General features: G+C 35.3%; 1 protein-coding gene across 1 annotated transcript in view; it reads left to right on the top strand.

Moving 5' to 3' along the window:
* Positions 1 to 13771: 13771 nt before the first annotated feature.
* LOC145676840 (uncharacterized) overlaps positions 13772 to 24638 on the top strand; it is a 30023-nt gene continuing 19156 nt past the window's right edge. Inside the window, exons 1-2 of the mRNA XM_081747627.1 lie at positions 13772 to 13949; positions 21480 to 21729. Coding sequence (XP_081603753.1) covers positions 13899 to 13949; positions 21480 to 21729 — 301 coding nt within the window. The 5' untranslated portion in view covers positions 13772 to 13898. The remainder of the gene's footprint in view (positions 13950 to 21479; positions 21730 to 24638) is intronic.

The following is a 24638-nucleotide window of genomic DNA, read 5'->3' as shown; positions in this document are numbered from 1 at the left end:
TTGACGCCATTGTACTGATCACAAACTAAACTTCTGGTCTTAGTTGGGTATAATGCCGTTGGATAGTTGGGCATAAGATCAAACATGAAAGCACTCTTAGCAGCAAAGACAACTTTGAAAGTGAAGTAGTGTTAAACCACACGTCAATATAAAAATGTACAAAACTCCCTCACCAGGTGTCAAGAACACAAGAAAGAAAGAAATGCGCGGGGGGAGGGGGGGAAACGATACCATAGTGGAAAATTCAGACTGCATTAGTTCATTGTTGTCAACAATGAGTCTGTATTCCATTCTTTCTTTCTTTTGCATTCTGTTACATTTGATAACAAATATTGATAACCATTTCATGAACAAAACGAAAAAACTTGGAGAATTGTATATATATATGTATTAAGATATACATATACTGTACGTTTAAAAAAAATATACGTTGGAAATACATTCTATTTTTATACACGTTTCTAATTTAGAGAAAGCAATACAAGTGTGTTGTTGACTATTGTAAATATTCATTTTTATGTCTGTGTTTGTAGTAATAAAGCAAATCGTTTTTACCCCAACTCAGGAGATCTGAAAGCATTACTATCAGGTGCAATAAACAGTGCACACAGTATACATACAAATATATTTATTTCTCTAGAAAGAACAAAGCGATTTTTACGAAACTTTTAGGGTTTATTAAATATAAATCAAGGTATACTTAGGCATAATTTCTATGTTACTATATGTAAGGGGACAGGAGCTAGGGGAATAAAATATCTGAAAAAGGGAAATTTTTGAGGGAATTTCCCGAAAATCCCTCTGTTACGGGAAAACTGTACGTGATGGAGAGAAACCGAGTGCATATTCGAATTCAGCGCAAAAAGTTCCTTTAAGATCAGGTGATTTTTCTCATGTAACAAACAAAAAGTTTAAATTTGTTAACTAGTGATATCGATGTAAACAAACTGAACAACGAAAGAGCAATTAAGAAACATTTCTGAAATTGGATATATTTTGTGTGAATGCATATCCTACAACGTAGATGTGTTTTCATTGGGATGATTTTAATAGTGAACATGGTTTATACTTAATACAACAATTAACTAACCTGTTTTAAACCACAATAAAACCATCTACTACTAAACAGAAGAAACCAACATAAATGTGCATAAAACTATGAATTTCACACTAATATCGGCCATTTTAGATTATTTTTACATGTCGTTTACCCCCCAGTAGGAAACCCCAGCTTGCATACAATGGTGGCTGAATTTGAAAGTCACCGCTAATGGAATTGTCACCATTGACCTCAGTGACCGCGAAACTATGGACTTGACACTAATATAGGTCATTTTCAATTATTTTTACACATCTCGGTAACCTTTTTATTATGGACCCGGTTCCTTAGCTAATAAGGTCTAAATTTGAAATTAAACGCAATGTTGAGTTTTACCATTGAGCTCAGCGACTCCGAAAAATATGGACTAAACACTAATATAAGTGATTCTCTATTATTTTTACATGTCTTGGTACCCCACCCCTGCAGATGCCCCCGGTCCTTATACAATGTAGCTGAATTTGAAAGTCATCGCTAATAGAAGTGTCACTATCGATCTTAGCGACCGCGAAAACTATAGATTTGAAACTATTATCGGTGATTTTGGATTATTTTTATATGGCTCGGTATCCCCACGGTGACCACCCGAATCGGTACAGTGGTAGCTGAATTTGAACGTCATCGCTAATGGAAGTGTCACTATTGATCTCAGCGACCGTGAAAACTATGGATTTCACATTAATATCGGTCATTTTGGATTATTTTTACATGCTCGGTATCCCCCTTCCCCAGGCCCGCAGCCGAATGGTTTGAATTTTGAAGTTAATGCGATCGGAGTCTCATCATTCCTCATAAACCGCGAAAACTATGAATTTGACACAAATATCTGTCATTTTCTACTACTTTTACATTTCCCGGTAAACGACCCCCTCAGACCCCTGGTTCGAATTTTGAAAAAAGCGCTCCCTCTTGATCTGGGGCCTGGATCAAGGTACCGGTGACGAAAATTTGATAACTCTCGGCCCATTCGTCTCGACCCCAGGCCGCACACAGGCAGAGAGACAAACACAATCACAAGCAAACAAACTCATAATAGAATTTTTGTAATCATTACCATTATGCATCATATTACAAATCTGAGCAAAGCTAGTCAGAGGAAATGTGCATGCGTCAACGAAGTGAACATCATTTTTGATAATACATAATTATTTTCACATAAAAATAATATATCTGAATAATTTTCTTTATGCCGACATATAGCTATGTAACGTGGGTTCGTGTCACCACGGCATGGCCCGTCTTCAGGTTGCGGATCGAGGAGAAGGCCTCTATATTTAGAGGTTAGCTGCGAATATACTGAATAAGCAGTCGCGGACAGACGATTGGGAGTGGTCCTCCAGCTTGGGGGTCTGGGTAGGGCTAACAACCTCATCCTGTAAAAAAAGGCACTTGTTCAGAAACATCCACAAAAGCCTCGGACAAGGACTGATAACTTGGCTCGACCTCAGCAAAAGAAAATGAACATGAGATTTGGAACATGGAATATTAGGAGTCTTTATAGGGCAGGCGCGTTAAAATCCGTAACGAGTGAGTTAGAGAAATACAGGATGGACCTAGTAGGAGTTCAGTAAGTTAGGTGGGAAGGAAATGGAACTATGAATTCCGAAAATTTTACGTTCCTTTACGGGGAAGGAAATAAAAAGTAACCAGTTAGAAACACGGTTTTTCGTTCACAAACGAATATTACCAGCAACTAAACGGGTTGAATTTGTTACTGACAGACTTTCTTTTATTACTCTTAAGGGTCGGTGGTGTGATATGATTGTTTTAAATGTACATGCCCCAACTGAAGATAAGGATGACGATGTAGAAGACAGTTTTTACGAAGAAGTGCCAACTCCCGCGGATATTTGACCAACTCCCGCGATACCATATGAAAATTCTACTAGGGGATTTCAACGCGAAGGTAGGACGAGAAGATATTTTCAAACCGATTATAGGGAACGAAAGTCTGCATGAGGAAAGTAATGACAACGGTGTTAGACTCGTGAACTTTGCAACATCCAAAAACCTAATCGTGAAGAGTACAAAATTCCCACATCGCGACGTCCATAAATACACTTTGACATCACCAGACGGAAAAACACATAATCAAATTGATCACGTTTTAGTAGATAGAAGAAGGCAATCTAGCATAATTGATGTCTGGTCGTTTAGAGGGGCTGATTGTGACGCTGATCACTAGCTGGTAGCAGCGATAATATGAGAGAGATTATCGTTGAATAACGGTAATATTTGTCCTGCTTTTCCTTTTGATGTTAACGTTCAACGGAAATAGATTTTTAGGATTAAAGTCGTCCAATGCACAATCCAAAGAAAACCGTGCTAGGCGACTTTGAATGGCCCGAGTCGCCAGCTTAGAGCATAACTCCATGCAACAGTAATACATCCACGTTCGGAATGTAGAGAGTCCGTACCCCAAGGAATCGAACATTGCCATAGTTACATTCAGAAAGAACATCTATTAATTAGATTATCAAAACATTGATCAGAATACAACATATATTATTATAGATTGGACCTGAAATAAAATTCGTAAATAAGGACATACATATATACAAAACATAAATATTCACATAAACAACATATCACATTATCTGAGCACAATATTTAATTTTTCTCTTTTCTATCTCTGACTTGTTCACAAACAGAAGTTCCAGTAATGTACAGTTCAAGACAATTAACAAAAGTAAGATGTTCCTCAGTAATTCTTACTTTTACTAATGGTGGTATTAAATTTATTAGTGAATAGATAAGTAAGTCGCTAGATTTGAAACACAATTCTAATTGAACTATTTATTTTATTTAGCATTTCAATTGTAATGTAATATATATTTTATTTGTTGACGTAGTTTGTAATGCTCATCCTGTAATTATTAGAGAATAGCGCTGATTAGTATGCTGTTTAGTAAACATTATGCTTATGCATTATATTCGCTTTCGTAGACTTTTATTATTATTTTTCATTATTTCATTATTTTATATCTATATAATTATTATTTATTATCACACAATATTCATTATTTTATAACAACCTTCGGAAACATAAATAAAATATTTCATCTTTTCAATTCACTTCGTTGCCTTATTCTACTCATAAATAAAAATACCTCAACTTTTATATCAAGCAATTAAAAGAAAACAGCTCCAGCACAAGATTCCCAAGATAGCACTACATATGAAACATGTGTATATCTTCTAGTCGACTTCAAACCTCTTCACCATCATCATTAATCTTATCAGCAACATCTTACGTAGAAAAGTTGGTGAGACTTGCAACACCATCTGCTGATTTTGAGACAGATAATGGGTCATCATTTACTTAAAATTTAGACAAAGTCCCAAACAGAATTTAGATCATATTAAAAGACATTTGATTTTGTTAATGAGACCCCGGAGTGGGTTCAGCTATTAGCACCTCATTTCTTCAATTTCCATCTTGCTTAGATAATATTATAAATGGATATAGTACCTATACATGAAGCTGCATCAGTTCCCGAAGGAGCAGGACGCTCATACTTTTAGGGATTATTCATTGAGTATGTACGAACTTACGAAGAGGGTAACAAAGCGACTTTTATTTACTTATCGACTGATACGAAAATAAAAAAGAACGTACCTGTACTTTATATCTGCATGTGTAGTGCCCTTGTACTTTATCTATGATTATGTGTGTGGGGGGAGGGGGAAATTTAACGCATATCGCATGTCTTGTGCACATGGATACTTCTTACTATTGCACTACGTACAAAATTTATGGTATTTCATGTAGAATTGGTAATAGAACACAGAAGAATTGCAGATCAGGGGGTTCTCATGTGTACTATTACCTTATAAATAAACTCTATATATGGTTAGATGTAATTCTACGTTTAAACTTTCATCAAATATATATTTACATAAATCATCCAAACTTCTCCAGTTGCACGGTGTATTATTTAAAACATCCAGTACTTCAACTTCATATTTATATTAAAATCTCTTATTTTAGTTTGTTTATTATTCAACAAAAGAATAATTTATAACATCTAATTTTATTTACTTTCTCCTTTTCGTATGTTGAAATTTTATGGTGCACAGTTAGACCCTGTTCACCAACAAATTAAACAATTATGAAACAATATTTAACTCTTGTAATGTGCTCGCAGAACGCGGGGCATTACATATTCAATGTACGAAAACAGAGAGATTTAATTTAAAGAAATTAGAAGAGAGCCAGGTAAGAGAGGAATACCAGATTGAAGTTTCGAATAGATTCTCGGTTTTAGAAGATTCGGAGTGCCCCAGTATTGAGAATACTTGGATTAAAATTAGAGATAGCATTAAAAGTTCAGCAAAAGACAAATTTGGACACGCGGAAATACGTAGGAATGAACCATGGTTCGACTAGGAATGCATTAAACTAGCAGAGAAAAGAAAACAGGCAAAATTACGCTGGCTACAAAATCCGAATGAAATAACTACACAACATTTCGCAGATATCAGGCGGGAAACTTTGAGAACTTTTAGAACAAAGAAACGCAATTTTTTGAAAGCTAAAATTAAGGAACTTGAAGATGATAGTAAAAATAAAAATATTCGAGGCATGTGTAAGGCAATCAGCGAATTTAAGAAAGGTTATCAACCTCGTGCGTATATATTAAAGAAAGCTGACGGAACAGTTCTCACTGATACGAATAGCATCTTAAATAAATGGAAAGATCTGTTTGACAATTTGCTGAACACGCAGCCAAAAACTAATGTGCGTGGTGAAAAGGAGATACACACCGCAGAACCGTATATTCCAGAACCCAACTGAATAGAACTAGAAGTCGCTATAAAGACATTAAAGAAATACAAATCTCCGGGTGTAGACGAAATTCCGGCTGAGTTAATTTTAGCTGGAGGCGAAAAATTGTGGAACAAGATACACAAACTCATTCTCGTTATCTGGAACAAGGAAGAATTGCCACAAGAATGGAAAGAATCAATCATTGTTCCAATTCACAAGAAAGGCGACAAAACTGACTGTAATAATTATCGAGGCATTTCTCTTCTGTCAACATCCTATAAAATCCTTTCAAATATTCTATTAGCAAGATTGACCCCATACACATATGAAATTATTGGAGATTATCAGTGCCGATTTAGACAAGGAGATGTGTTGTCGCCATTATTATTTAACTTTGTGCTGGAATACGCTATAAGGAAAATCAAAGATAGCAACCAGTGCCTAGAGTTAAACGGTATTCACCAGGTTATGATATATGCTAGTGATGTAAATTTAATAGGGGATGATAGGAGAACAATAGAAAGAAATGCAGAGATCTTATTAAACGCTTGCAGGGACATGGGTTTAGAAGTAATTGCAGAAAAAACTAAATACATGGAAGTGCGTCGGGACTGTAATACGGCAAATTATGGATGCGTTAAAATATTAAATAATACTTTTGATAAAATGGATACTTTCAAATATTTAGGATCAATATTAACAGACGAAAATCATATTCACGAAGAAATAAAATGTCAACTAAAAGCAGGGAATTTGTGTTACTATTCGGTTCAAAATCTCTTGTCGTCGCGAACTCTGTGGAGGAACTTGAAGCTTAAAATATATAAAACGATAATCATGCATGTTGTTCTATATGGTTGCGAAACGTGGTCGCTTACCTGAAGGAAGAACATAGACTGAAAGTATTTGAGAACAAGATCCTTAGACGAATATTCGGACCCAAGAGGAACGGGAATGGGGAAGGGCGGAAACTTCATAACGAGGAACTACATAATTTATACGGTTTACCAATATTCTTAGGGTCGTCATGTCTAGAAGGCTTAGGTGGGCAGATCATGTAGCTAGAATGGAAGAAAGTAGAAACGCTTTCAAAGTCTCGACTGAAAGACCAATCGGAAAACGACCATTAGGAAGACCTAGGCGCAGATGGGAGGACAATATTAAGATGGACCTCGCAGAAATAGGAATACAAAGTAGAAACTGGATCCAATTAGCTAAGGATAGAAGTCAGTGGAGAGCTTTTGTGAACGCGGCAATGAATCTCAGAGGTTCCATAGGCCATGGAGTTAGTTAGTTTTAGCTATGCCGACATATAGTCTTTCTCAACTACTGTTTTTCCCGTAAAGCAAAGCCCCATTTAATTATTTTCTTCATTTAAAAAGAAGCAACAACTGAAGTTATTACACTAGTTTTTATTGATTTGTACGTACAATTTAGTTCAATCCACGTGTTACATTGGCAATGATTGACAAGAGGAAGCCGGGGGCAGTGGCAGGAGCCATGCAGTGACAAAGCCTGCTCATAGTATGACTGACATGGAGTGGGCGTCGCAATTGAGGCAAATGTGTGTATAGTTTTGTTTAAGTATATAAAGCATACTGAAGTAGAACTTGTGTAAGATTTAAAAGAATACTTTTAAAGTTATCAAATGTCTATTTATGCAAATTAAACACTCCTAAATAATTTTTATTTCGTAAAAAAAAAAAAAAAAAAAAAAAAAAAAAAAAGCGACCCCGGAAATTGCCAATCTACAAAAATAGCTGTGCAGAAGTCTTCTAAATGGTAAACTTTTAAGCGTAACTAAATGGTAAATCGTAGGGTTCTAAATGATAAACTTTTAATCTCATAAGAACTATTTATCCTTGCTGCAAAGTATACTAATTAGGAAGTATAAAGTTCAAATTGTTTATTCAAAATATAGATTATTTAAATGAACATGCAAGATACAGGAAAACTAAGAAAAAACTAAGACCGATTTGCGGGACGCGATTTTTTGTCTCCGAACGTTTTTTAACCCCGCAACTAACTGCTTTTACACAAAACTTAACCCCGCAAGTCGAATTCTCTTTCTCTCTCACACACACACAGACATCTTGTCAAAGAAATAAGTAAAATTTCTTTTATTTTCCTATCGCATGAAATAGAACTCATTTATTTTTTTTCTATTTCTTTCTTTCTTTCTTTCTTTTTTGCTCAGTTTGCATTTGTAGTCTGGAAGAAAGGTATAAGCTACTGGGTTTATTATAATGTATTTCGGATCGGTATGTTTAATGAATACTACCGAACTTGCAACCATTTCGGTATTTGTATCATTTTAAAAGCGATTTAATGAATTTTTCAAGCATCCTCTATATATTCGAATGGTTCTCAAGAATATAAAAAAACAAACGTTATTTCTATATTACTGTTGGATTTCCGGAAACGAAACTTTATAATGTTAGATTCTTTCCTTAATACGTTTAAATCCAATGCTTTTATCTGCTTCCTTTTCTTTTTCTTCTTCTATCCTCTTTCTTCTCTCTCTGTCTCAGTTCTGTACATCTAACAGGTATTTATTCGTTTCAATTTTTCATTGAATGTGTTTAAGTTTCTCTCTACATGAATTTATGAATTTTGTTTCGTCTCATTTTTATTCTTTTGCTTTATTGATGATAGTACATGCACAATTCGAAAATAGAATTGTGCTCATGTTGCTGCTGATTTTAGTTTGAGAGAGGAAAGGAAGAGAGAGAGAGGTGTCTTTAGCAGACATGACTATGGTATAAGAAGGTATATATTCGGTGGCCTTGCTTCACGGCTTAGCTGTCGCATTTTTTTATTTCCTTGTATTTTCTTTTATGCGGAGTACATTAGTTCAGTAACTCACCATGAATAAAGATAATCAGAAGAGTTTTTGTAACGAAGAAATAACATGAAATGTGAAATATCGTTTAACAAAGTGTCGAGATTTGAGAGTCGACAAATTTGCACTTTCGGGTACCGATTACCTCGAAACAGCAGTACCCAGAATTACCCCGAATAGGGGACATATTTGAAAAGTGACAATCACAGCAACATGCAGAAGTCTTTTAGTCTGAGAGAAAATAGGAATGTAATATCTTATTTCTAGATCTATTAGTCTTGTAGCTCTCAGTCTATTACAAAATACTGATAGAAATAAAAACAATGAAATCAAATCTTTCAGTTTTACGTCCCACGGTTATGCCGGTTAGGCTAAAGGAGACGGTGATGATGAGAGATGAGTGAAATGGTGGAATGAAGAAGGTGGGAGGAAACGGGAGAACCCCGAGAAAACCCACGAGCACGGTGTTTGTCCACCACAAAGTTCACTTGGCGGAGGCTGGGATCGAACCCGGGACCCCAACCACCAGAGGTGAACGCTCTACCACTGAGCCAGCGCCCTCCTAAATAAAGACAATTAATTATGGTTATTTTATAGAAGATTCCACTTTAATATTACAAGAATTTCTTCTTAAAGTTGGCTTAGTTGTAAAAAAATTATAGAGTATATTACTATAAAGTATGTGAACTGTCGTTGATTTATGATGACAATCAGAAACAAAAATAAAAGGTAAATCACAGTAATAGTTTTCTGTTAAGGTGAAAATATAACTATTTCTATTTTAACAAATTGTTTTGGCTTAAAATTTTTATTCGGGTTCATCCCGTTACCCCGCAATCATGGGTACAGAAATGGAGGAATGTATAAAGATGTCGATTGTTGAATCCAGTATATTTCGAGCATCTTTTCTCTGATCTAGTGGTGCGACGTGTCGATATACCCATATCGTGGATATCGATATTGACATATCAACATTCGGTATCGTAAAGATATCGACATCGACATACCGACATCTTAAATTTTCGTTATCGATATTCGGGGACCGAGGTATAGGGGTCTCTAAGACTTGCGATGGATGAAGAAATAAACTTAATTTTTAGAATAACGTATTCTAATGACAATTCCTTTATTTTCAAAAATTGCAATGTAAATAATTACACTTCCAAATTTGCAATATTATATACTGTAATTTCTTAGCCTCAAAAACTTTTCTATTTCGAAAAAAGGAAACAAAAAGAACCTGTCAAAAGCACGTGCTTCGAACTTTGACCTCGAATTTATCATAAGAAAGTTTTTGTTCCTGTCTCTCGGAAATTTCCATCTGTTTTGGCCTTTGGGGCCGCTTATTGAGAAAATGTGCACATTTGGCCACTACATGCAGACATGTTCTTAGGCAGAGTCAGAGCTTTTGAAAAGGAAATTGGTTCTTAATAATAATAGTGATAATAATAATAATAATAATCATAATAACTATTGTTATTATTATTATTATTATTATTATTATTATTATTATTATTATTATTATTATTATTATTACAACAATAGAGTTTACAACTACTGTTTCATCTGTTTGTCTTGCCTGGCAGGCCCGCAAGTCTGCTACGCCATTCATGTCTCTTGTTCTCTGTTTGTCTCTCTTTCTGTTTCGTGTGGATACTTCTTTTTATGCTGTTTGGTTTTTGTATTAATCCTTTACTTTATTTAATCTTTTTTTACGAGATCTATTTTGGAAAAAGGAGAGAAACTGCATTTCTCTTATATCTATTTCTTACCATTCATGTTGTTTGAACTGCTTAAGTAAGATTATTTTGTAAGTTTTTATGTCGTCCATTGCCTTTACAATAATAAAATCGTCATTCTTAACAATTTATTTTATTGTCTTAATTGCAGTTTGCTACACTGATATTTTTCAAAGAAAATAGAGGTTCGATGCAACGCCTTTCTGATTCTCAACCACCCAACAACCCTGCTTTTTGGGTTGCCTACTATTGCTGGTGGGAGTGTACTTTTGTAGTTGTGTATACATTCCCAAATTTTTGGGCAGCAACTTAAGATAGTGCTTTCCTCTTGTGGCACATGTAACTGTATGCTCGCCAGAGTTTTCTTTTGCATATGTTAGTTTTCATTAAACACTACGAAACCGGAGCGGTCATATCCCTTATGTCCATTGAGACAAAGAGCGACACAGCGTTGCGTTATCTTGTTTTGTGGATGTGTGAACTAAATGCGTCTTGCAATGTAAGTTGTAAATATTTGAACCTTCCATCCTAATCATTGATATGGAAACGTTGGTCCTCACACGATTTGCTACATGATTGCTGCGTAACTATCACGTGACTACCTGCGGACAGATGACAATAAAATCTGTGCGTTGACCAGTTAGTTGTCTGGTATATCCGTGTTTTGTGAACAGCAATGGCAGATATCACTTACTTCTCTATGGAGGAACAATTAGTGGGAAGTGTGTGGGTTCATTAAAGGAAGTACAATAACAAAAATATGCCGTAGGTGATGTATAGGTTTCGTGAACGGTTCAGTAAGTAGCCACTAAGTCGTCAGCTTTGATAACATGGGAGAATAAACCTTTTTCGTCTGGGAAGTGTTTTGGATGGGCTTTGTTCTGGTCGTCCGTCAACCCGAAAGGAAACGTGTGCAGTAGTTAGTGCGTCAGTAATGCTTTCATCCTGCAAAAGTATTATTTACGTACGGATGAAATAAGTCCAGATGTAAAGGGACTTTTTGGCTACCCTGTACATACTTGCTTTATTGCTGTTAACATGCACAATAAGTTGGCGGTTCCTGGTGTAGCATTTTGCTCTCCCGTCATGTCGTTGCGCTTATAACAGACTTGCTTTAGACACACGGGGAATGAATCTTTCATGTATGAAATTTTGTCTTACTATAACAATATATTAACATTTGAAGTTTTTTTCTACTTTCGAGAAGAACGTATCCTATGTTTGTGTCTATATTTCAAGTGGAGAATTGTGTCCTAAAAATTAATTTCTAGGGAGACTTTCAGAGATGCAGATAATGAAATTTGTATTTATGTTTTTGAAGATCCATCTGAATATGTCTTTAAAATTGAACTTAGTAGTACTTAACAGTCTCAATTTTTACTCAAATATAAAATCTCTAGCTGTTAATGCTAGCTTTATCAAAAAACAGACACTTACACTCTACTGTAAAGCCTACATCAGTTGAACCTCCGACTTCATTTCGCCAAATTGTCGTTGAGCCATACAAGTATAATATGGTGAGTAGAGACAGGGAGTTAGGCAAAATGCCTATTCTTTAATATTAAAGATATGATGAAAAATAAAGTTTTAAAGTTTATATGGAGGATTATACAGGGTTATTCAAAAAGAAAGAACAGATTTCAAACATTTATTTCTTCCAAACCACAGAAGATAGAAACATGATTCGAACGTTACTTGATTAATAAAAGTTTACAATTTATTGTTAGTAAATATGGTGTGCATTCAATATGAGCACCGTGTGTTACATGACAAATGTCAAAACGGTGGCTCATTTCTTGCCATACACGAATCAGCTGGTCTCTAGTTATCGAATCCACAGCTTCAACAATTCGATGTCGAAGACCTTCAAGAGTGTCAGGCATAGGAGGGATGAAAACACGGTCTTTTACGTAACCCCATACATAAAATCACACGGAGTGAGACTCGGAGACCTGGGAGGCCACCGGTGATAAAGTTGATCTTCTGCTCCTCCTCTTCCAATCCAACGTTCTGGAATGGTGTCATTCAACTAACGTCGAACGTGGTTAGAAAAATGAGGCGAGGCACCATGTTGCATGAAGATGAAGTCATCTGAATCATCTTCAAGTTGCGGAAATAACCAGTTTTGAAGCATGCCTAGATAGGTTAATCCTGTCACAGGTTTGTCCATGAAGAAGAAAGGTTCATAAACTTTGGTTACAGGTATCGCACAGAAGACGTTCATCTTTGGTGAATCACTTTCATGTTGAATACCTGCCACAGGATTTTCACTTGCCCAAATTCTAACGTTATGGCGATTAACTTTACCAGAAAGATGAAAAGTGGATTCATCGGGAAAAAAATAATCGTTGAGCAAAATTGTCTTCTTCCATATCATCTAACATGCTAATGCAAAATTCGTACCTTAAGTTGTGGTCGTCAGGATGCAATGCTTGCAATAACTGCACTTTGTATGGCTTTATGTGCAGACGATATTTTAGAACTCGCCATACTGTTGGATGAGGAATGTTAAGTTCTTTGCTTCCTCGTGATGTGGATTTCTTTGGGCTCCTTTCATAAAGTGTATGAATACGCTCGACATTCTCGTTCGATGTGCGTGGACGTCTCGTGCTTTTCCCTTTGCAGATGCAACCACCTTCTACGAATTTTCGATGCCACTCGTAAATTTGCTTATGATGCTGCGGCGGTTGTTTATTAAATTGACGGCGAAATGCTCGCTGAACTGCAACAATGGACTCAAGTTTCGCGAATTGTAGCACACAAAAACACTTTTCCTGTGGTGACGCCGCCATTTCACTACAGACAAACAACAACAAACAATAGCGCCAATGCAGCCGTGATTGGAACTTATATCCGGGCTGTTTAAATTGTAAACTTTTCTTAATCAAGTAACGTTCGAATCATGTTTCTATCTTTTGTAGTTTGGAAGAAATAAATGTTTGAAATCTGTTCTTTCTTTTTGAATAACCCTGTAGTTTAAATTTAAGCCAATTTTATTTTGCCAATTTTTCCTATTTCGCCTCTTACTATCTAAATAATTACTTTAGTGCCTAATGTTGTCTATTCTATGCATTTTCTTTAAGGTAAGATTTAATTGAGAAAATATATAATTTCGTATTTCAAGAAAAGATTCTGCCTCTTCCGAGAAACATAAGATTAAGAGAAACTAACTTATGGGCAGGTTAAGATCAAGCTTCACTCCGCTACAAGAAAAGAATGTTGCTGAAAGCAATGGCACAGTATGATCCAGCATTCCACATATACACAAAAGAATTAACGTTCTTTTTAAAGTATAGTGTACTGAAGTTACGAACTGCTGTTTGTATTGATAAAATGCCCTAAAACTTTGGACTGCTAAGTTTACTGATAAAGTTATTAAAACTTGGACTGTTATGTGTAGTGATAAAGTGTTGTTTAGAATGTATTTACCAAATATACATAGAATGCATGTCAAGCTTCGTTTTTATATATACAGCAAAAGAAGTTATTAACAAAGAGGTACCGGTATGTTTCTCTATTCTTTGAACATTATCTATAATTTGAATTCATTTTTTAAATGCATTCAGTATATATCTTCATTATTTCGAGTTACATTTTAGTGCCTACTTTACTGCCAATTTTTAAAATTGAAAGTGCCTATTTGCTTGTCTATTTTCCAGGTTTTAAATACTTAAACAACCAGTCTCTAATGATGAGTTATAAGTTGATTAAATTGGGCATTTTCAACTATAATTGTCAAATTAAAAGAAACAGGTTTTACTGCATTTAGAGGTATAAATAATGTTATACTATTGTTAGACAACAATGTAATATTAAAGTAACTAAACAACGATTATGTTGCAAAAAATCATTTTAAGAAGTAACACGAACGAATTATAGGAGAGATATATAAAAAACAGAAAACAAAAGTAAGGAATCCTTGAAACATCGAAGATGGGAACCGTAAGTTTACCTTTTCCTCCAATAGCATAGTTTTCGTGTTAATAAGTTTTCTCTTTCCTTTAAACGGTATTTCTGTACTTTATTTAGAAGTTTGTAGAAAAAGGAAGAGAAGACTAAATTACAGATACGTAATAATAAGGTAATAATGATAAATTCTGTCATACAATAATATAATCTTTCAAAATTTCATCCGCGCACCTCACTCGAATTTTCTTAACCGTTAATTTCTTAGAACAGAACCTTCATCCCCAGAATCCAGGTTTTATACGTGGAATTGGAGAACATTTTTCCTAATTAGTCGAGGGTATGGAAGGGTTTGTTCTCGTGGCGGTGAGGCCTCATCAACTTTATTCTGTATCTTGTCTTGTCTTCATACGTATTCGACTAAATAGCACTCTACATATTTCTCTCTTGCAACAAGTACATGACTGCTATGCAATCGATATATAACAGTACAAGAGCAAATCTTGATAAAGATAGTAGAATAAATGCGCTTAAACAGTTTTCATCTTTAAAAATAATAATAATAATAATACTTAACTCAACATACATATACTTTAGAGATGCTTGACGATTTCAAGACGGTATGCTCAGAAGATAAGTGGCAAAAGTATTTCACACCTAAATCTCTCCTTTCTTAAAAGATAAGTATCACAGCATCTACCTTTTCCTTATGCTATTATACTTTATTTATACCTTATGAACCGATTTACAATAAAATTGAATCTTGAAATTCAGCTTTAGGTACTCTATATATCACATTGATATAATAACATACATTTGCACATTTGCGAGAAGTTTAGTAAGCAATCACAAATTGTATTCCTAAGTTCATCAAAACAAGAATGCTTCCTAGTTATAAAATAGGTTTTGAATCAGTTAAAAGTACATTTTGAAAGCAATTCTGATACTGTACGTTATTTCAAAAGTATGACAGCGGACTAATGCGTATAAAGAAAACATAGTTATAGCACAATCAAGATCTGAGGCGTGTAATCCCAGACAGTGATAAAAAATTTAAGAAAAATTAAAATTCCCCCATCTGTATTAAAGAAACATATAAGAAATGTTTGTAACATTATGTGTAATATTGACTCTTTCCAACATACTACCAAAAAGCTATACCCCATTTATTTCATATTGAACTTTTTTTTTTTTTTTTTTTTTGAGAGAACAAGGAAATGACATATGGCTGCAAATTGAATCGAATTAAAAATAAGGGGTATCCTGAATCTCAAAATATCACATTTTGTGATATCTTAAGGCATTACAATAATAACGTTTTTTTATTCTCATATATTACAAAAACAACTGTAATAGTTGTTAATATTTTAATTTAGGGACTTATCCTCACAAGTAATTTGCTACTGGCATTGAAGTTAACTGTACAGACTGAATGAGGTTGTACCAGCGTATGTAATTGAACATTAATTTTTTGCACAGAATTCTATGCATTTGTGACATAATGTACATCTCAGATGTGAACAGAACATTATGAGTACTGTTCACTTTCGCCGGATAGGCATGCTCCAATTGAAAAGCACTTAACAGTACTCCTACGGTTAGTTCCTTGCTAACGTTGATATAACATAAACCTGATGAATTTGCCAGGCATTTCGACAGGCTGCATTTAGATAAAAAGCAAATAGCGGGAAGAGCCTTTTTTCCCTCATAGTCTTACCCTGAAATCTCGTGACTCATTAGAAATCGTGAGTATCGTTAAGAGCCTGCCTTATTAAAAATAACGCAAAATTTACCATTTTTCTTTTGCTTGTTTTTCATAAGTGAAAGGATATAATGAAATGCAACTTACCACAATCATAGATAATGTTGTACTACAACAGAAAATATGAACCTGAAGAATTTTCAGTGTTGCCATCCATAGAAATTACAGTGTTGCCAGAATAACAATTTCCCTAAAATCTAAGTTAACGCAGGGACTAGAGAAACGAACTCAGCTGCATTTGATTACGTATCATGTTCCTAAGAAGTTCCCATGGATAGTGTCATATACGCACCACATGAAGAAACAAAAAATAAAACTTAATGAAAATGTTTCTTATAAAAAGGTAACCAAGAAAGTTCTGTCGCATTTTGTGGAGGTCTGTGTTCAATTGGCCTTCACAGCGTGAGTTGAATGCAAATCGAGAGAAGGCGAAGTTCAGTTGTTGGTGTCGCTATATCCAACATATTACCTGGTTGTAGTAGTTACACCGTGAACTTGAGTAAGGACAGAATGAGCAAGGGACCACCACAGAGCGTTATAAGTATGCTGTACGAACGCTGGAGTCAAATGCTGCTGCAGTGGGGCGGAAGATATACCAAGTCTTTGATGAGGGTGTCGTAACTACGCGAACAGTGCAGCGGTGGTTTAACAAGTTTAAGGACGGTGACGAAACCCTCGAAGATGCACCGCGTGCCGGAAGACCAACACATGTACAAAATGAAGATCTTCAGGCAGCAATTGAAGCGAACAGTGACCAAACATGTGAGAAACTGGGACTACAATTCAGTGTGAGTGGGGAAACCATTCGGCACCACCTCCATCAACTTGTAAAGCACTTAAAGTTGGTTCGATGGATTCCACATGATTTGACTCCGGGCCAGAAGGCAACGCGAACAGACACTTGTGTTTCTTTGCTGCTTCGTCTGAGGAAGGCGCCATTCCTGAGGAGGAGTCTGAGGAGGAATGTTGACATGTGATGAGAAGAAGGTCCTGTACGAAGCTCCACGGCGACGTCATCATTAGTTAGCATAACATGAACTGATTCCAAAACAGTCGAAACCAGAACTGTACCAGAAGGAGGTTTTCCTGTGTGTTTGGTGGACTGCAGGCGGCATCGTGCATCGAGAAATGCTACCAGCTGGTCAGAGCATCAATGCAACTGTGTACTGTCAGCAGTTGAGCCGTGTTCAAGAAAAACTAAAAACTCTGGAGCCAGCACTTGTGAATCACAAACGTCTCCTCCTGCTACAGGACAATGCTAAACCCCAGGTGTCTAGGGTGACCCGGGACATCATTCTAGGCCTTGGATGGGAAATTCTATTGCATGCACCATACTTCCCTGACATTGCACCGTTCGATTATTAATTGTTCCATTATTTGGACAATCATCCTAGAGTACGCCAGTTCAAATCCCTAATAGAGGTGCAAAATGCACTTAATAACTTCTTCGTTTCATGGCCCATCAAGATCTACCGCGACGGAATCCATGCCCTTCCAGAACGTTGGCAGAAGGTCGTCGATGCTGATGGGGACTATTTTTCATCTTCCAGGTACATCCTAGGTGACATATCGATGTTCGAAGGTGGTGAGTGAAAAAGCGAGAGAACTTTCTTGGTTATCTTATATGTATTTCTGTAAATAGAACTTAATATTCTTCCATCTATACTATCTAGATAAAACTCTCCATTGTTTCCAACAATTCTAGAGAAGAAACTCAAGATTCTAATAGAGTGATTAGAAACGGTTTTATAAAAATACTATTTGTAAATTGAGAGAGTAATAAATAATTGGGAATAAAACGTAAACTAGTATTTTTTTATTTAAAAAGTATGGAGATAGCGGCTTATATAAAACGCAAATGAAAGTACACTAAACAAAAAGTTATCGATTTACTTACAAGGAATCATTGACATTGAAAAAAAGAAAAAAGAAATTAACTTCAATCGTTGTAAAATATGCTGATCCATAACTGACTGAACTAGATACATAATGTCGATTGTCATCTGTAGCTGACATCTCAAATTATACCTTAGAAAAATTAAGGAAAAACATTATTTTACATCAAAATAAATACTCAATTTATACATTCCCTAAATACTATAACTTCTTCAAAAAATATTACCTTCTTGTCACGATAGGACGATTCATTTCGATGTATAGCCACAGAAGACAAACTGCTTTCCGCCATGTTGGATAATAGGTTCTAAAATAGCCGCCCGATGGAGTAATGCTGCGAATTCACCTATAGACTTAATAGAGGAATACGAGCAACAAAATAGTACCCCGAATTGAATTTATTTCAGTGTTTTTTTTTTTTTTTTTTTTTTTTTTGAAATTGTCACCTGTAGATGACGTCGGGAATTGATTTGTTAATAAAATCATTTTGTTCGGAAATCAGTTCTCCTTGATTTCCACTGCAGGCCACTTTCTTCTCCAGAAAAGAACTGGAAGAATATTTAGAGAATTCAACGTTGTAAACGAGGTTGAAAATTTAAACTAGGACGTTAATAAATGGCAAAATAATGATTGAATGAATGAAACTATGAATGCCAAATTAAGGTACTAATAAGTGAACGGTTCTCAGATTCATTCGCTGCTCGTTTTTCAACTTTAAGCCAGCACAAGGGCGCCGATCCTGGGAGGCCGAGGGGGCCCGGGTCCCCCCAAAGATCATGTGGGCCCCCTAATTTTATTTATGAATATACAATATTTGGCATAATTTGAATGCAATTTGTATTAAAATCTTCATATATATGCCTTCTGCATCTGAATGCCCCCTCCTCCAAATTTACAGAGAAATCGGCGTCCCTGAACCAGCTCCATAATACATTTGTTATCCAGCTACTGCTTTCTTGCTATTCTTACAAATATTTGATCCGGATTTTAGTATGTTGTCCTTCGCAAAAGCAGCGTATGTGTATTTACCTGTGGTTAAAACTATCTTTGAAGTATTTTTGATGAAAATGAGAAGTAATGGCTATACCAGAACGCTTAGCTTTAACCTTTTTAGGATTTTTAGTAACTTTGTTACCATGGCTTTGTTGTCTTTGACCGCTTATTTTGGTTCTATAACAGGTATTTAAGCCGGTTGCCCTCCTACCGATGATGAAAATGAATCTAACCCGGGATGTACTTGAACCTGAACCCACAAAGTGGGGGTGATGTATAAATTTCCTGAAACCTTGGGTCAAGGTAAGATCAAATAAAACCGGTTGCCAAACTTGGGGAGGTATCATGTATTCCGCTTGGCGGCAGCACTTTACTCATTGTTATTAACATCTTTGAAGGTGTCCATAAAGTTCGTTGCAATTCGAAAAATCTGAAACGGTGAGACAGATATGAGAACAGAAAAGCATGTTTTTCATCACTTCAAAAGTACAACGTATCAAAGTAAAATAGATTGTCCCATGGTCCCCAGCAGGGTCCCAGACGGGGTCCAACTCAAAATTTTTAAACCGAAAGGGTGGTCAACTTAATATCGTATGAAAGTTGGTGTTAAATGAAACAAGATAAATCAAGTCTCGACTCTCTACGATAAGCCTGTACAAAATAGCGGTGGGTCAAAATATCAACACAATCTTCATTGCAAAGTCTTTGGCCACTCGTATGAATCTGAAAACGGTGGGATAGGTGTAAAAACAAAAACACGGATATGTCATTATTTCAAAAGTATATTGATTCAAAGTAAGAAAAAAATTCAGGGTCCCTCGCAGGGTCCCAGACGGAGTCCAACAAAAAATGTTGAAATGGGAATGGCGTTCAAGTTGAGGTTTCACATTATGTGCTTATTTACCCCCTTGACATTTGAAGCTTTTGAGTTGAACCGCGTCTGGGATCCTGCGGGTGGCCCTGGGATATTTCGTTTTTACTTTGATATATTCTATTTTTTGTTTTCTTGTTTTTGTTTTTGTTTTAACACCCGTCTCAACGTTTCAGATTAATAGGAGCGTCCGTAGACTTTTCAATGGCGCTTGTGTTGATGTTTCGACCCACCGCCATTTTGCACAGGCTTACCATCAAGAGTCGAGACTTGTTTCAGCTTCTTTCACTTAAATTCAGATTTTATACGATGCACAACTTGAACCCCTTTTCCATTTCAACATTTTGAGTTGGACCCCATCTGAGACCTACGACGATCTGCAACATTGTTTTGCTTTGAATCATTATATTTTTGAAATAATGACATATCCGTGTTTTTGTTTTTACACCTAGACTATCCCACCGTTTCAAATTCATACGAGTGGCCATAGACTTTGCAACGAAGATTGTGTTGATATTTTGGCCCACCGCTATTTTGCACAGGCTTATTGTAGAGAGTCGAGACTTCATTTATCCTCTTTCATTTAACACCAACTTTTATACGATATTCAAGTTGACCAGCATTTCCGTTTAAAATTTTTGAGTTGGACCCCGTCTGGGACCCTGCTGGGGACCATGGGACAATTTATTTTACTTTGATACGTTGTACTTTTGAAGTGATGAAAGACATGTCTTTTGTTCTCGTATCTGTCTCACCGTTACAGATTTTTCAGATTGCAACGGACTTTATGGACACGCTGAAAGATTTTAAGAACAATGAGTAAAGTGCTGCCCCTAAGCGGAATGCATCAGACCTCCCAAATTTTGGCAACAGGTTTTGATCTTACCTTGATCCAAGCTTTCAGGAAATTTATACATCACTCCCCCCCACTTTGTGGGTTCAGGTTCAAGTACATCCCCAGTAAGACTTCCCTTTTAGCCTCATCCGGAGCATTCTGCAAGTAATGTACAAGAACTGCTGACTGTCTCTGACTATGATATTCGCTTTCATCACTTGATACCCCATTTCCTTCACTACAGTTTTGATTGCCGTATCTGAATGGTATAGCATGGTCTTCGTCTGGTTCAAGGCGCAGATCTTTATTGTTAGAATCTTCAGTTCAGTTCTCTGATGCATTTGGGGACAATGCTATAACTTTTGTACGACAATTTATCTTCTTCAGTCCCGAGAAACTCCCTTTTAAATTAATAATAATTAGCTACGAGTAAGTTCAATTGATGGCCGTGTTCACCAACAAAGTTCAACTGTTGAATGAGATTCATAATGAATTTCAGTGAAAATGTTTGTTGTAGGAACAACGTTCAATGTTATATATCAATAAAGTTGTGGATGAACTAAGTATAACATTCAACGGTTGGTTTTCCGAGTTTAACTTAGTCGATCTTAGTCAATAATAGTTGTGAATTTTGTATGCAATATCGGACAGTGATATCGACAAGTTTAAAGATATCTTTCGTTTACAGCGACTAACAGAAGATATCTTTCACCACTCATGCTTCACTATTTCGATACTTGTATTCATATGTTTGTTTTATTTCAGGTTTTTTCGAAAATAAGATCCTGGATCAGGTCACGACGGAATAGAGATCGAACTATTCAAAGGGAACAACTTTTTTACAATCCATTAGTGGATGATTTATCACCAGATAATCCTGAACCTGACCATCCAGTTGAAGAGCCTTATTATTCATATTTCTACCTAGACTTTGTTCTTTATATTGACGCTGCATACGAGCTAGACCTCAAAATCCTGGAAGCGCAGGGACGTTCGATTGAAAATATTATTTCAGGTATGCTACTATTGTACGAATAAGTTAATTATTTTATATGTATACGAGCAAACGTGCATTCACACTTTGGACAACAAACAATGCAGATAAACCTGATTGCTTGAGAACTACATAAGGTGTCCTACAAGTGCACTAGTTTGTTTGAAAAATGTCAGTGTACCAAACAGCAAAAAATATCCATGCTTCTGCGAGGAATAAAAAATCGGGTAGAAGACACCGTTTAGTATTTACAGAACAATTGCTATAATGAAAAAGTTACAAAGAAATCTTATTTAACATAAGACATACAAGGAAAAGTCATTGTTGGTCAAACGTTCATTTCACAAGTTACAGTATTTTGTAAAATCTCTGAATGTTTTACATTATTCGTTTCAACGTTACCTTGACTTTTGATAGTTATCAGTTTTAATTACTGTACTAAAACTTGATGAATTAAAATATCAGGTCAAGGTGTTTTCACTTCCATCATTGTTTTGCGAGAATATTTTTTTATCAGCAAATCCATCGTAGTTCTTATTTTTATAAAATGTATTATTATTATTATTATTATTATTATTATTATTATTATTATTATTATTATTATTATTATTATTATTATTATTGTTTTCCATTTACACATTAAAGCTAACAAGAATATTTTCTGGAGTTATGTTACTGGTTTCCAGTGTGTTCGGAAAATGAAACAAAAAAGAAAAAGAAAGACAATCTAAGAGATTAAACACAAGATATACAGTGTGTGTCAGCTCAATTTACTAAAACCACTGCATCAATAGAAAACATGTCATATGTTATAAATATGACCAATAGTCATATTTTGTGTGTACATGGGTTTGTGTAATTTAATCCCCAATTAATAACAAGCATGTTTTTATTAGAAGCATATACGATATCAGAAGAATAAGACTTCTCTCTTGTAACACGCCGTAATTATCATTCACTATCCCTTGCTATATTCTAAGTAATCGAGAATTGTAATTATGTAAAAGAAGAATAAACAAAAATGAACTAAAACATAATCAAATATGAATATCAATGAATGTTTCGGATAATATTTCAATTGTAGATATATCTACTCTTTCTCTCTTTCTCTCGGTTAATATGTGCATGATTCTTGCATCTTATCTCTAGATAGAGAACTTGGAACAAAGAGAAGTCATCATATACCTTGCAAGAACAAATTAAATTTTGACGTGCAGTGGGTTTGAACTCAATACCCCAGGATTTCTAGCCGAGTGCCTTTATAACACCTTACATGAAATAATGGTCGAAGAGAGAAAGAAGGGAAGGAAAGTTTGATTTAAAAAATAAAAATACAGAAATAAACACAGAAAATTTGCCGAATGAAGGCTTAAGTAGCTAAGGCTCTATTAGGACAATCCTTTTAAAGAAATCTTGAGTGTGACACAATATTCATTTTCTCGCATAGAAGCCTGTGTGTCTTGGTAGGTATTCAATTAATCACGCCGAAATCTAAAAGATACACCTTCTGTGGTAAAAAAAAAAACTATTATCTGTCTCAAAGATTTTTGTCGCGGGTCTACATTATTTAACCCTTCTAGGAATCGATGATATGAACAATCAATCCATACAATATGCATCCACTTTTTAATTTAATTATGTTTAACAAATTTATTCAAGTATCAAATATGAATAAAGTAGTTATTTACATTTATTTTACTATTGCTGTTCACACAGCAATCTGAAAAAATGAAAATTGGAACAAATCTTCATAGCTTAGCACTTAATGTTAATATAACAAAAGTATTTCAACTAGTCTAATACATTAAGTTTGTTACAGATGTTCTAAAAGAAGCGGGAATACAATATTGCGGTACATATATTACTTAATAATTTTAGAATGTCCTACGACTCGATTAAGAGGGAAATACTGTACAACATTCCTACAGAATTTGGAATACCTAAAAAGCTGGTTAGATTAATTAAGATATATTTAAATGAATCCCAAAGTAAAGTCTGAGTAAGAAAATTCTTGTCCATGGGGTTTCACTTCTAGAATGGTCTAAAACAAGGAGTTGCGTTGTCACCATTATTACCGAACTTTGTTCTGGAATACGCTGTAAGGAAAATTAAAGATAGCAACGAAGACCTAGAGCTGAGTGGTATTCACCAATTTATGGTATATACTGATGATATAAATCTGATAGGGGACGGTAGGAGAACAATTCATTATTCTAACACTCTTCTATTCGCTGACGACCTTAAACTATTCTCCAAAATTAATTCGCTTGAAGACTGTACAAAACTACAAATAGACTTTAAGAACTGGTGTGACAATAACAAGTTTAAGTTGAACGTAAATAAATGCAAAACTCTTTCCTTTACCTGCAAAGAAAACACCATTAAATATGGCTATTCTATTGAAGGAACTATTTTGGAGACACCTACTTTAATTAAACATTTAGGAGTGCTATTTGATCTTAAACTAAGTTTTACTTATCATATTGAATCAATTGTTAATAATTCATACGGAAATCTTGGCTTTGTTATGAGAATAGGTAACGAGTTTCAAGACGATGTTACGTTAATGAAACTCTACTTCTGTTTTGTGTGATCGCAATTAGAATATGCGACTCTGTCTTGGTCACCAACAACACTAAAACATATAGATATGATTGAAAGAATACAATCAAATAAATAAACATTAGAAAGAAATGCAGAGGCCCTATCAAACGCTTGCAGGGCCATGGCTTTAGAAATAAATGCAGCGAACACTAAATACATGGAAGTTCGCCAGAATGGTAATACTACAAATTATAATTTCGTCAAGATATCAAATAATGCTTTCTACCAAGTAGATACTTTCAGATGCCTTCGAACAATATTAACAGACCAAAACCACATCCATGAAGAAATTAAATGTTTACTGAAAGCAGGAAATTCGTGTTATT

The sequence above is a fragment of the Thermobia domestica genome, unplaced genomic scaffold (assembly GCF_964235325.1).
Source record: "Thermobia domestica unplaced genomic scaffold, izTheDome1.hap1.1 HAP1_SCAFFOLD_418, whole genome shotgun sequence".
NCBI lineage: Eukaryota > Metazoa > Arthropoda > Insecta > Zygentoma > Lepismatidae > Thermobia > Thermobia domestica.
This window is presented reverse-complemented; position numbering and strand designations above follow the sequence as displayed.